At 36.1% G+C, this 12,158-nt stretch overlaps 1 protein-coding gene across 8 annotated transcripts in view; it reads right to left on the bottom strand.

Moving 5' to 3' along the window:
* Positions 1-12,158, bottom strand: part of LOC107730927 (clathrin coat assembly protein AP180-like) — a 48,449-nt gene that overhangs the window by 4,538 nt on the left and 31,753 nt on the right. For 5 of the 8 annotated variants that reach the window (XM_016541887.1, XM_016541886.1, XM_016541890.1 and 2 more), the window contains 12 exons: positions 11,567-11,647; positions 10,053-10,295; positions 7,952-8,032; positions 7,657-7,725; positions 6,686-6,757; positions 6,044-6,115; positions 4,779-4,961; positions 2,008-2,244; positions 1,888-1,912; positions 1,516-1,609; positions 225-311; positions 20-127 (listed from right to left, as the gene is read on the bottom strand). In XM_016541887.1, coding sequence (XP_016397373.1) covers positions 20-127; positions 225-311; positions 1,516-1,609; positions 1,888-1,912; positions 2,008-2,244; positions 4,779-4,961; positions 6,044-6,115; positions 6,686-6,757; positions 7,657-7,725; positions 7,952-8,032; positions 10,053-10,295; positions 11,567-11,647 — 1,352 coding nt within the window. The remainder of the gene's footprint in view (positions 1-19; positions 128-224; positions 312-1,515; positions 1,610-1,887; positions 1,913-2,007; positions 2,245-4,778; positions 4,962-6,043; positions 6,116-6,685; positions 6,758-7,656; positions 7,726-7,951; positions 8,033-10,052; positions 10,296-11,566; positions 11,648-12,158) is intronic. The other 3 variants (XM_016541889.1, XM_016541891.1, XM_016541892.1) reach the window with 3 other exon arrangements.

Below are 12,158 nucleotides of genomic sequence, written 5' to 3' on the forward strand. Positions count from 1 at the left end.
AAAAAATTTTGTTATTTACTGGTGCTCCGGGTGTTCCTGTTGCTGCTTGCCCAGTAAATGGTGGTCTCATCATGGGCTGACCCATCATCACGGGCTGGGGCATCATGGGAGCTCCTGCTGCTGGAGCCTGAGTAAAAATTAAGAAATAAAGTATCCATCTGTAAGTGCATACTGTAAGTGCAAAATACAGAGACTCTTTAACATTTTAAACAGTGATTTCTCACCATGCCAAAGCCAGGCTGTGCTCCCATGGGTGGTGCCATTGCTCCAGGTGGGGCGCCAGCTCCGGGGGCTCCAGGGGCAGAGCCAGACTAAACACAATCGCAACAGGACCACAATAAAATATACACTAAAAATATATAGTGTAGAAACAATTTTCACTCAGAAATTGCTAGTAAATTTCACAAATACAAAGAAAGGCAAGTACACTGATAAAGAATTAAAACAAATTTCACTCAGAAATTGCTAGTAAATTAAAAAAATTATTACAAAGAAACAGCAAGTAACATTGAATTAAATGTCAAATTTTGAAGTAGAAAGACTGAAACATTTTTAATTGTTTAAAGGGTTAGTTCACCCAAAAATGAAAATTCTGTCATTGATTACTCACCCTCATGTTGTTCCAAACCCATAAGACCTTCACGAGAGTACCACGACGCATGCGTGTGATGCTGCTGCGCCTTGTTTACAAGCAGAGGAAGGCACATTCATGAGTTGTGGTACTCTCGTGAATGACAGCGGAGACTGACCCGGAAGAGATGAATCGTTGAATAAAGTCGTTGCTTTTATTTTCTTTGCGCATAAAAAGTATTCTCGTAGCTTCATAACATTACGGTTGAACGACTGATGTCACATGGACTATTTTAACAGTGTCCTTAATACAGAGTTCTGGCATGAAACTCTAGATGGCGCAGTCCGATAGGTCTAACTCAATCTGACCTAATGACATCATTATCACATGGCACAGCTGATTGGTTCTCTCCTGTATCGGTAGCAAATGAGCTTGCTGCTCAACATTCAAATATATGATTAGTGCTTGCAGTAGCAGTTGCAGCTTGCTTCAGAAACCCTCCACCTTCCCCAGCTCCACCTGTATATATCTGCTACGAGGTGATTCATATACACTATATGGGGGTTAATTCATGTATGTTATATTTGCAGCAGCAATATTTCTTACATGCTCACAGCAGCATGTTGTGGATGTATTGGCAGTAGCAAGTCTCGGTACTTGCTCTGCCGCCGCAGCAGCAGCGTAGCAGATCTATTCCGCCAAGACCAAATACATTAACATTGTCATAAACATTACCATGCCAATCCCTCCGAGAGTTGTCATGACAGAACTACGTTTCTGGGCCATAAAATGTTTCAGTTGCGTTGCTGTCTATGCTGAGTCAGAAAGCTCTCGGATTTCATCAAAAATATCTTAGGGGTTTGAAACGACATGAGGGTGAGTAATTAATGACAGAATTTTCATTTTTGGGTGAACTATCCCTTTAAGAAAGAAGCAAGCGCTACCATCTGAGCGCCAGGTGTGCCCCAGCTAGTAGGGGCGACCTGAGGGGTCCAGTTAGCTCCTCCTGTCAGCTTCTTCTCATTCCACTGGTTGTCCCTGTACAAAACAAATAGCTGTCAGGCAACATGATTTGTGTAAATAATTTTTCTCGGTTCATAAATACAGCTCTAGGGCCACACAAAGTGAACATGATTAAATTGTGCTCCAAGGGAGAGCAAATCAATCAAACTTCCATAACAGTTCAAATGAATTGTCAATACAGGTCAGGTTGAGTAATTCATGTCCGTGAATAGACATTATGAATAAGTGACAAGATTAATAGGTGTCTGGAAACACCTACAGTGGAGATGCACTGCAACAGACACTGAACTTACTTCTTTTGGCTTCCCACCCCCAAGTCTACAAGAGAGGAAGAAACGAGATAAGTTAGAGTCGGCAATGATGGTGTGTAAAATGACCCCTACATACTCTGTCCATCATTATTTCATACGTACTTCCGACCAAATTGGCGAGTGAAAAGTCTAAGTCTCCTCCAATAGGTTTGATTGGTTGGGCAGCTGCTGTGGGTGCCATTGTTGGGGCCATTGCTGGTGCCATGGCTGGAGCCATTGTCGGCCCAGTGGTGGGCACAATTCCAGGTGTCAACGGCGTGCTCGCTGCAGCCATGGGGGTCCCGCCTGTGCTCTGAGGCGTTATGGCTGGTATCAGAAGTTCTCCTAATCCATCAAACACTGGGGTTGGCACAGAGGAGAGTAGGTGAATATAGCCAGCATGGATTTAGAACATTTTAGCCTAGACTTGATTTGGATTTACAGTACAACTTGTCAGCAATCCCATAATACACTAAGTCAGATGTAACAGGAATACATGTTTACAGAGTAAAACAAAAGACAGAAACAAAATTATATATATATATATATATATACACACACTACTGTTCAAATATTTGTGGTAGGTAAGATTTTTTAACGTTTTTGAAAGAAGTCTTTTATGTTCACCAAGGTTGCATTTATTTATCAAAATACAGTAAAACCATTAATATTGTGAAATATTTTTACAATTTAAAACAACTGTTTTCTATTTTAATCTAGGCTAAATTTTCAGAATCCAGTCTTCAGTGTCCCATGATCCTTTACAAATCATCTTGAATTGATGCTCAAGAAACATTTCTTATTATTATCAATGTTGAAAACAGTTGTGCTGCGTAATATTTTCGTGGAAAATAAAAAAATTTTTCAGGATTATTTGATGAATAGAAAGTTCACAAGAAGTGTTTTTATTTTAAATTAAAAAGTTGTAGTAATGTCTTGTAATAAAGTCTTGACATTTGCTTTTTATTAATTTAACGCATCCTTTCTAAATGATTGTATTACTTTAAAAAAAAAACTGGCCCTAAACTTTTGAACAGTAATATATTAATATATTTAAAAAAATAGGTATTCATTCATGAGGTATTAAAAACTGCATTCAGGAGTGTTTACTACATGCATTAGAAAGTCGCAAACTGGCAACACACATCAACACATCTTATGAACAGGATTTCCATTGCATTACAATATGGTTGGATGCATTCTGTCAGGCACCAAAGAAAAAATCCTTTCTGAAGAACCAGTTGTGATGGATGAGGAGATGGGCTGAGTTCCAACACCTCCCAGTCAATGACCCAAAACTTTAACCTTAAAAGCAAACGTTTAGGGTCTTCAAAAATTGTTAAGGTGCACCAAGTATTTTTTCAGCCTACGATAACTTTCTGCAAGTTTTACATCTAAACAAATTAAGAAATGTCACTTTTTACAAACGAAAAAAAACTGGCCCTAAACTTTTGAACAGTAATGTATTAATATATTAAAAAAAATAGGTATTCATTCATGAGGTATTAAAAACTGCATTCAGGAGTGTTTACTACATGCATTAGAAAGTCGAAAACTGGCAACACACATCAACACATCTTATGAACAGGATTTCCATTGCATTACAATATGGTTGGATGCATTCTGTCAGGCACCAAAGAAAAAATCCTTTCTGAAGAACCAGTTGTGATGGATGAGGAGATGGGCTGAGTTCCAACACCTCCCAGTCAATGACCCAAAACTTTAACCTTAAAAGCAAACGTTTAGGGTCTTCAAAAATTGTTAAGGTGCACCAAGTATTTTTTCAGCCTACGATAACTTTCTGCAAGTTTTACATCTAAACAAATTAAGAAATGTCACTTTTTACAAACGTTAAAAAATGTACACTCTGAAAAACCATGAAAAATTAACAAGAATTGAATAAAGTATCTAAAAGTATCAAAAATTTGGTTAAAGATTGGTCTGTAAAATTATGAAATTCTCATCATTTTGTATATGAATGTTATTTATATCAACATAAATTACATAACATTTTGTGAGACAAATGGACTAAAATGAATGAATATAATATGATGAAACATTAAAAAAATGTAAAAGACATTTTTTTCAAAATACAAAACCTATGACTAGGACAAAAAGTGTGTATAAATTAACACTGATTGTCAAAAAAACCTACAGTATGGCACTAGTATCCAAAAACCTTTTCTTATAACAAGATCCAGGCCTATAAACATAAGTCCAAAGTACCTAGTGCACCATTTATTTAAAAAAAATGTTCCGGTACCAACAACACTAAGGCAGGCAATTTATTCTAATGCAGCAATGCACAAGATCTGTAATGTGGGTGTGCAGGGAAAAACTGCACAGAGGTCAAAGGGTAAAGGGTGTGCAGGAAGAACAAACAGCGCTAGAACATTCACACCTCCCAAACCCTTAGGCGTGATCAGATAAAGCAATACATGGTGCAAAGCCCTGAGTTCTCTCGCCAACTCACCAATGGCACAGCAGGAGCAAGCAATGAGCCAGATCAGTGTGCAAAGAGAGAGTTATCAGAAACAAAGCGCAGAGAGATGACAGAAGAATGGGACAGATCATAAAGTTGAGAAAAAAGTATTTCAGTAAGAGAGCAAGAATGGACAGAACACAAATTTAAATGAAAAAGGAGAAAAAGCACAGGGAGAATGCATTTTATAAGCACTGCCATATCCTCTCTGTATTATTTAAGAAGGTCAGCAGATACAGGAGTGCTCATGCAAGGCAAAAGTATGCTGAGAAGCAAGCAAGCCTGAAAGAAGCCTTGCTGGGTTCAAGAGAAACTAAAAACAGTTTTGTCAAATAGGTAAGTGTTCATGTTTAATAAGAGTATAATTATCTGTTCAAAAACCCAAGTGAACATATATAATTTGATTTCTTACCTGATGTGTCAAAGCCACCAGAGGGCGCTGCGGTGGCAGGGGCACAGTCTGCCGCCGCTGGTGTGGCGGATACCAGCTCAGAGCCAAAGGCATCAAAAGCAGACTCCAGCAGGTCAGCTGGGGCTGAGGATGGCACTGGTGCTGGGGTTGGTGTAACTGTGGGGGTGACCGGTGAAATCAACCCTGCAGACAACAACAGATAAGATGCCAAATCCATAGCACACTTTAAGATTCTATACAGTTCTTAAATATCTAAACAGTTCATTATGGAACAGCATCAGATCAATATCAAAACATGGTGTTTCTGAACTATATTACTGTTTATATGTACATAAACAGTTTTTTAAAAAGTATTCTAGCTAAGGCTATCAATCGATTAAATTGAACTTACTTAATAAACAGTGGGGTCCAAAAGATTAATTGAGAAGCTGTGTTGTTTTAGTGTCGTTTTATTATTTATATACTATTATAGTTTTTATTAATATTTTAAATTAGCTTTTATTTTAATACTTTTAATTTTAGTTTGTGCTTTAGTAATTTTTTTTCATGTTTATAATTTTTTAAAAGTATTTATATAGCTTTAATTTCATTTTTAGTAGTACTTCAACTTCAAACTTATTTATTTTTAAAAAGTTTTTCATCTAATATTTTATTTATTTTTTATCTTCACTTTTTTATTTTAAATTTTAACTCATTTTATTTTAACTTCAATTACTTAAAATGATTTTTTTTGTTTTTAATAATTTTTAATAATTAATTATTATGAATTCTTTTTAGTTAACAATAACAACATAATTCAATTTAATATACATTTCCATTACAAAACAACACAACAATTTGTGTTTAACTGAAAAATGTGCATTCATTCAAATATGTTTCCTATTATTGGTATATATTTATCTCCTAGTTTTAGTTTATAGAATAATATATATTTATGTAAATATTATTATTACTTTTTATTATTATTATTAGGTCAAATTTTCATTTAACAACAATAATAATAATAATTATTATTAGTAGGTAAATTATACATTTAACAACAAAACATCAATAATAGTAATTAGTAATTATTACTTTTATTATTATTGATATATGTTGATTAATCTAATTATTCATTACTATTATTTATTTATTTGTTTGTTTGCTTATTAGCCCTTAACTGTATTACATAAATAGAACAGCTCTTCAGCAGTGCCACGTCTAACTTCTCCATTTCATCATCAACAAAAAAGGGCATTTTCCTAATCAGGATATGTGACCCATACCTCCAAGCAGGTCACCTGATGGTGCTCCAGGAGCAGCGGACTGGGTCTCCCCAGTAGTGTCACCAAATGTGTCTGTTCCAGAGACAGACGTCCCACAGCGCAGCATGAAGGAGGAGAAGCATTAGTCAGCCTTAAAGCTGCATACACACTGAGAGAGGGGCAGATGGAGAGAGTGAGCCGAGATCATACAACAGGCAACACACTCCTACATTGCAACAAACACTGACGGATATGCGATCGGTGTATCTTCCCCCACTTACAAAGTACACATGACGGCACAGAATGCAAATACACTAAACTCAAACACACACCAAACAAATATCTACAGTATCTTCCCAACTTCATTATCGTCTGCTCACTTAACAGACAAAACAAACCGCAGAAACTAGCCACTATAACTGAAAAACTGGGTTATGAAACAGCTGGTGTATACTTACCAGTTCATAAATTTAAATGTCTATGCTAAGAAAACGAACAAGCTCAGCACAAATGAACAAGCTCATCAAGCTCAAATGTTGTGCAGTCAGATAAAAACCCCTGATCATAATTCACTGGGTTCCACCACAGCGGAAACCATGGAATATGACAATCTCTATATTGGTTTTCTGGATTGGTGTTTCGTATGAGCGAGTTTAGACACACCAAGGAGGTCCAGCACAGGTCCAGGTTCGGCTTTAGAAGGAGAGACAGGAGCCACTGGAGCAACAAATGAGTCTAAATGGAAAAGAGAGAATATGGAGTAATTTTGACATTTCTAAATAAAATCTAGCTAATACTAGCAGTTTGGGATGCAGCTGTAATGTATAGTGGAAGTAAAAGTGCATTGGAGGAACATAAACTAAAATACAATACTTAATTTTTAAAGGAATCGTTCACTCGAACATGCATGACTATCGGTCTTCTGCGGATCACAAAAGGAGAATTTATTTTGAAAGACTGTGCTTTTCCATGCAGTTAGAATGAATGGCAACTGGAAAACAAAACACCATAAAACTATCATAAAAGTGACTCATATAACTCATGAACTATTTTTCAAGTCTTTTGAAGTCATTCAATAACTTTGTGTGAAAAACAGACTGAAATTTAGCTGAATTTGATCAAATGAGATTCACTGAAAAGACTCAAAAGAAAAGAATGACTCATTCACTAAGTGGACAAAGTTTCAGAAAATTGACGCTTAAAAAATGCTGTAAATATCATGGAAAGTAGTCTCCCAGATTTCTCCTTTTGTGTTATACAGAAGTAAGTAAGTAAAGTGACAGCTATTCCTTATTGAGTATGATAATAATAATTCATGGCACATACCGAGCAATTTATAAATACATTTAATGGTACTATCCAATACTTACATTTCAAATTTTGCAATTTTATACAAATATTCATTACATTAGCATAACAATCTATGTTAAAAGTTGAACTGAGAAATTAAATTAAATTATAATTATAGAATTATCATCACTATTATTATTATTTGATCATATGATATATTTAGTATTAATAATAATGTGATTCATTATTAATTAACACAATTTATTAATTCATTAATAATCATAATATAATAATTCATGGTAAAAGACAAAACATGCTATGTTTAGAGAGACAAGTAAACTCACCAGACAAGAGGTCACCAGTCACACTGGCCTCAGGCAAAGGTGAAGGCCCACGTGAGACAGCGGGAAGATCTTTCAGACCAAAGCAAAGCAGTAAGAGGAAGTGGAGGAGGAAATGTAAGAGAAGAGAAATCACTAAGGAGCACAAGCATAGAAAGGACACTGAGTCGAGCTTTGGAGGGCGCAAACATGCACAAGTCCACGTTCCACTATGAGGACAAACCAAGACGGAGTGGGCCAAAAAACAGATGAGAAAGAAGAAAGATGAGACTAGAAAAGACAAGATCAACTCCTGTACCTGCACCAAATAGGTCTACACTAGGAGTGGTTGCTTTGGGCTCTGAGGAGGAGCTTTGCTCAGGCATAGAATCAAACATATCTATAAACAAGGACACACATATGCGTTACACTTTCAGTCAGAGCATATCAAGACAGCTTTAAGTGAGAGAGAGAGAGAGAGGAAACACCATTTAGATGTTAAAACATTTTGTTTTGCTTGCTCTTTTGGATAATCACTCTGAACAAGTAGCACAAGAGCCTACTCAAACAAGTCTACAGATGTCAATGCAAACGACAGCATTCAGATTTGGTCAAAAACACCAGAAAATGACTGCAGGACAAATGTGGTCACTGCAAATCCTGGATTTTGACAGATTGCAGTGCAATTTTAAGAGGCCAAATGTGAATCAGTGACATTGACCACCCCTCTTTATTTACAACTATAATATTTTTGACATTGTTATACAATAGCATTATTTAGAATTATAACTATTATTTTACAAATATTTTAAATATTTACAATACCGTTCAATTTTTTTTAGTCTCATATGCTCACCAAGGCAGGATTTATTTGATCAAAAACACAGCAAAAACAGTAAATTTGTGAAATATTACAATTCAAAATAACTGTTTTCTATTTTACATTTACATTTAGTCATTTAGCAGACGCTTTTATCCAACGCGACTTACAAATGAGGACAATAGGAGCAGTCCTAAACTAACAAAAGAGCAACAATATATAAGTGCAAATGACAAGTCTCGGTTAGCCTAAGGTATATACTGTATATATATATATATATATATATTATACACACACACACAAAGAAAAACAAGTAGATAGAAAGCTAGTGTTTTTTTTATACAAAAAAGATGATAAATAGATAAAGTAGAATTAAAATAGTATAGAAAGTGCTAGATTTTATTTTAATACATTAAAGGTGCAATAGGTGATTTTCTTCAGAAATTTTTTTTGTTATGCTGGTTGAAAGTCTCTTCACATCCCGATAGCAATCATTAAGTTAAGTGGTCTAAATGTATTTGTCTGTATTTATATATTCTGTGGAAGGTGTAGGATCAAGAAATGTTCGTCTAATCAAAACGTTCGGTCCGAGCGTTTGGACGTTCGCTTTCAGTGCCATCAGGCTAAAGTTAGCATTTTCCAAGATCTCCTATTGTACCTTTAAATTAAAATTGAATTTATTCCTGTGATGTCAAAGCTTAATTTTCAGCAGCCATTACTTCAGTCTTCAGTGTCATATGATCCTTCAGAAATCATTCTAATATAAAACATTTTACTGCTTAAGAAACACTTTTTATTATCAATGCTGAAAACAGTTGCTTTATATTTTTTCATGATTCTTTGATTAATAGAAAGAACAGAATTTATTTGAAATACACCTTTTTTGCAACGTTATAAATGTCTTTACTGTCACTTTTGATCAATTTAAAGAGATCAGTTCACCCAAAAATTAAAATTCTGTCATTAATTAGTCACCCTTCATGTCGTTCCAAACCCATAAGACCTTCGTTCATCTTCGGAACACAAATTAAGATATTTTCGATGAAATCCGAGAGCTTTCTGACCCTGCATAGACAGCAAGGGAACTACCACGTTCAAGGCCCAGAAATGTAGTAAGGACATCATTAAAATAGTCCATGTGACATCAGTGGTTCAATCGTAATTTTATGAAGCTACGAGAATTCTTGTTGTGCGCAAAGAAAACAAAAATGGAATAACATGAGGGTGAGTAATTAATGACATTTTCATTTTTGGGTGTACTATCCCTTTAATGCTTTCTTGCTGAACAAATGTATTTATTTCTTTGCAACTTTATTTGAACAGTAGTGTACAGATATATTTATATTTACAATAACAGTAATTATGTTTTTCTCAGATAAATTACTTATTTTGATAGGGTCAAGAATACTTCTCAGCACTGAAAAGGTGGTTAAGGCCACGATTCACAAACCAGAATGACCAAAACATAAAATATAAATCTAAATGAGAGAAATCAAACAAAATAGAATCTTGATAATGTTGGGGAACTAGCTCAACAAGTTAATATTGTCATAATGCAGAGTAAAGCAAGACAGAGGCAGAATTACAGCAGAGACATTACCACTAAAGAGGTCTAGTGTTGGCGGGGCAGTGGACTCAGTTGTAGCGGATGTGGTGATGGTAGTGGTGGTGGCGGTAGCAGTAGCAGTGGGAGGAGAAGGGGTAGCTGGGGCTGCTGTTGGCGAGATGCTCGGCTCGGCGCTAGTAGGGGATGCTGCGGCAGCGACACTCTCTACCGGCTTCATGGCAAAGAGGTCCAGCTCTGGGGCAATGCTTGCACTACCCTCCGATGGAGCCCAGGGGTCTTTATCGGGAAGGATTAGGGGTAAAAATGGAATGGGGAAGGTTTGTTAAATAACAAACACTGCAAACAAAAAAAGAAACACACTGCAAGCTCATAACTTCAGGACCACTGAAGTCACGGAGAGAGAGGAGATGGATTTTACTTTCAAAAGCACACTTTAAGACACCATTAACCTTAGTACTGCAACCACCATTAAAAACACTATAAAAACTAAATGAACATCCTAGAAAAAAAATGATGTCGTTTTTATTCTGTTTTGTATAATTATACATCCCTCAGGATGCTTGCTGTCTATAGAGATACTATTAGTCATAGTAGATTACACAAAAACAAGGAAATACAGTCTGGATGCCATAGGCTGCAGATTTTTAAAGTCCTAGCCTTAATGTGGAAGCAGAGCTAAGTTAATGTTACAATAAAAGCACATATAAAGGTAAAAGTAACCCTTTTCATGTTATATCTCAGTAGCTGCATTATGGAAATACAACCACTAAGCTTCTGCTCTTCAGACTTCATGAAAATAAAAGTTAGTTGTTAGAATGAATCACTGATACTGAAAATATAGTCTGGAAGGGAAATTAAAAGATTAATGTGTGCAGCTGAATTATTAGTAAGGTTAACATAGCAGAAAGTAAAGGCAAAAATAATTTTCTTGAAAATATTTTGTCCTGTTTTCAAGTAAAGCAAACATCCTTAAAGCAAAATCAATTTTACTTGAGAAGCAACTCATCATACACCTTTAGGAAATATATCTTGAATTATTTTTTTTTTCTTTTTCAAATCTAAACAAATGTGAGTTTTATGCTTAAAGCCAAAAGAAAAACTACACGCTACAAGGTAAGAAAAATAAACAAGTATGTTCTCTGACAAGTCATATAATCAACAGTGTTGCTTTTAATGTTTTAAGGATGTGAACATCTTTTTAATGTAAAACGACAAAAATGGTGAATAAAAATGATTTTTGAATTTTAAGGAGAGAAATGATCAATTGTGCCTGCAGAGAACAGTGTATGTGCTCAGGCAGCTCATGGACAAATTGATTTTGCTGTAACGCGTGGGCAAAAGCAGGGTTTGATAACTCAAGCAATGCAAACAAAATTGCATGCACTCTCGCGCACACACACACAGATCGCTGACCATAGCGTTTGTTGGATTTCATGTTTCCATTCAAGCACGCACCCATACACACAAACCTTTCATATCCAACCATAAATCCACAGACACACACAAATAAAAAGCAGGGTGGATCTTGTGTACAGATGAGCACCCACCAGATCCGGCACATGCATCGGCAGCAGCTGCTGGGGCCACACCCTCGCTCGGACCATCGCCTGGGGAGGGCGCAAATGCGTCTGGGCAGAACCAGACCAACAAAACCCAACAGAGAAACAGAAACGGGGATGAAGAGGCGATAGAGAGAGAAAGATTTCAATGTCGGTGATTACAAGTGAACAGAAACACTCTATACGACCCAAATGGCAGTAAAATATACCAGTGTGGGCTATATACAGTTTAATTCAGTGTGTCCACACACAAACAAACACTGAGGGAAATGAGTCAGGCTGCGTGGAGCATCCTGTCAATGCTGTCAGGACCAAAAAGTGAGTAAAAGAAAGTGTTTGGCTTTGACAGCATGGTTTCTGTTAGCTAAAGCATGGTTTCTGTTAGCCGAGTGATGAACATTGTGGCATGTAATATTACAAACCCCATGGAGACCTGCACGTCCAGGTACGAATTAATTCATTTATTAGCTGAGAGAAATAAAAATAGCTTGGGGTTGTTTAACTGCTGGTTGATTTAATTAGAGGAGTATTAAATCAACAGAATGCACAGCTTTGTACGAAATGAGCCAACGTCCTGTAT

The sequence above is a fragment of the Sinocyclocheilus rhinocerous genome, unplaced genomic scaffold (genome assembly GCF_001515625.1).
Source record: "Sinocyclocheilus rhinocerous isolate Xijiao unplaced genomic scaffold, SAMN03320098_v1.1 scaffold1993, whole genome shotgun sequence".
NCBI classification, from domain to species: Eukaryota; Metazoa; Chordata; class Actinopteri; order Cypriniformes; family Cyprinidae; genus Sinocyclocheilus; species Sinocyclocheilus rhinocerous.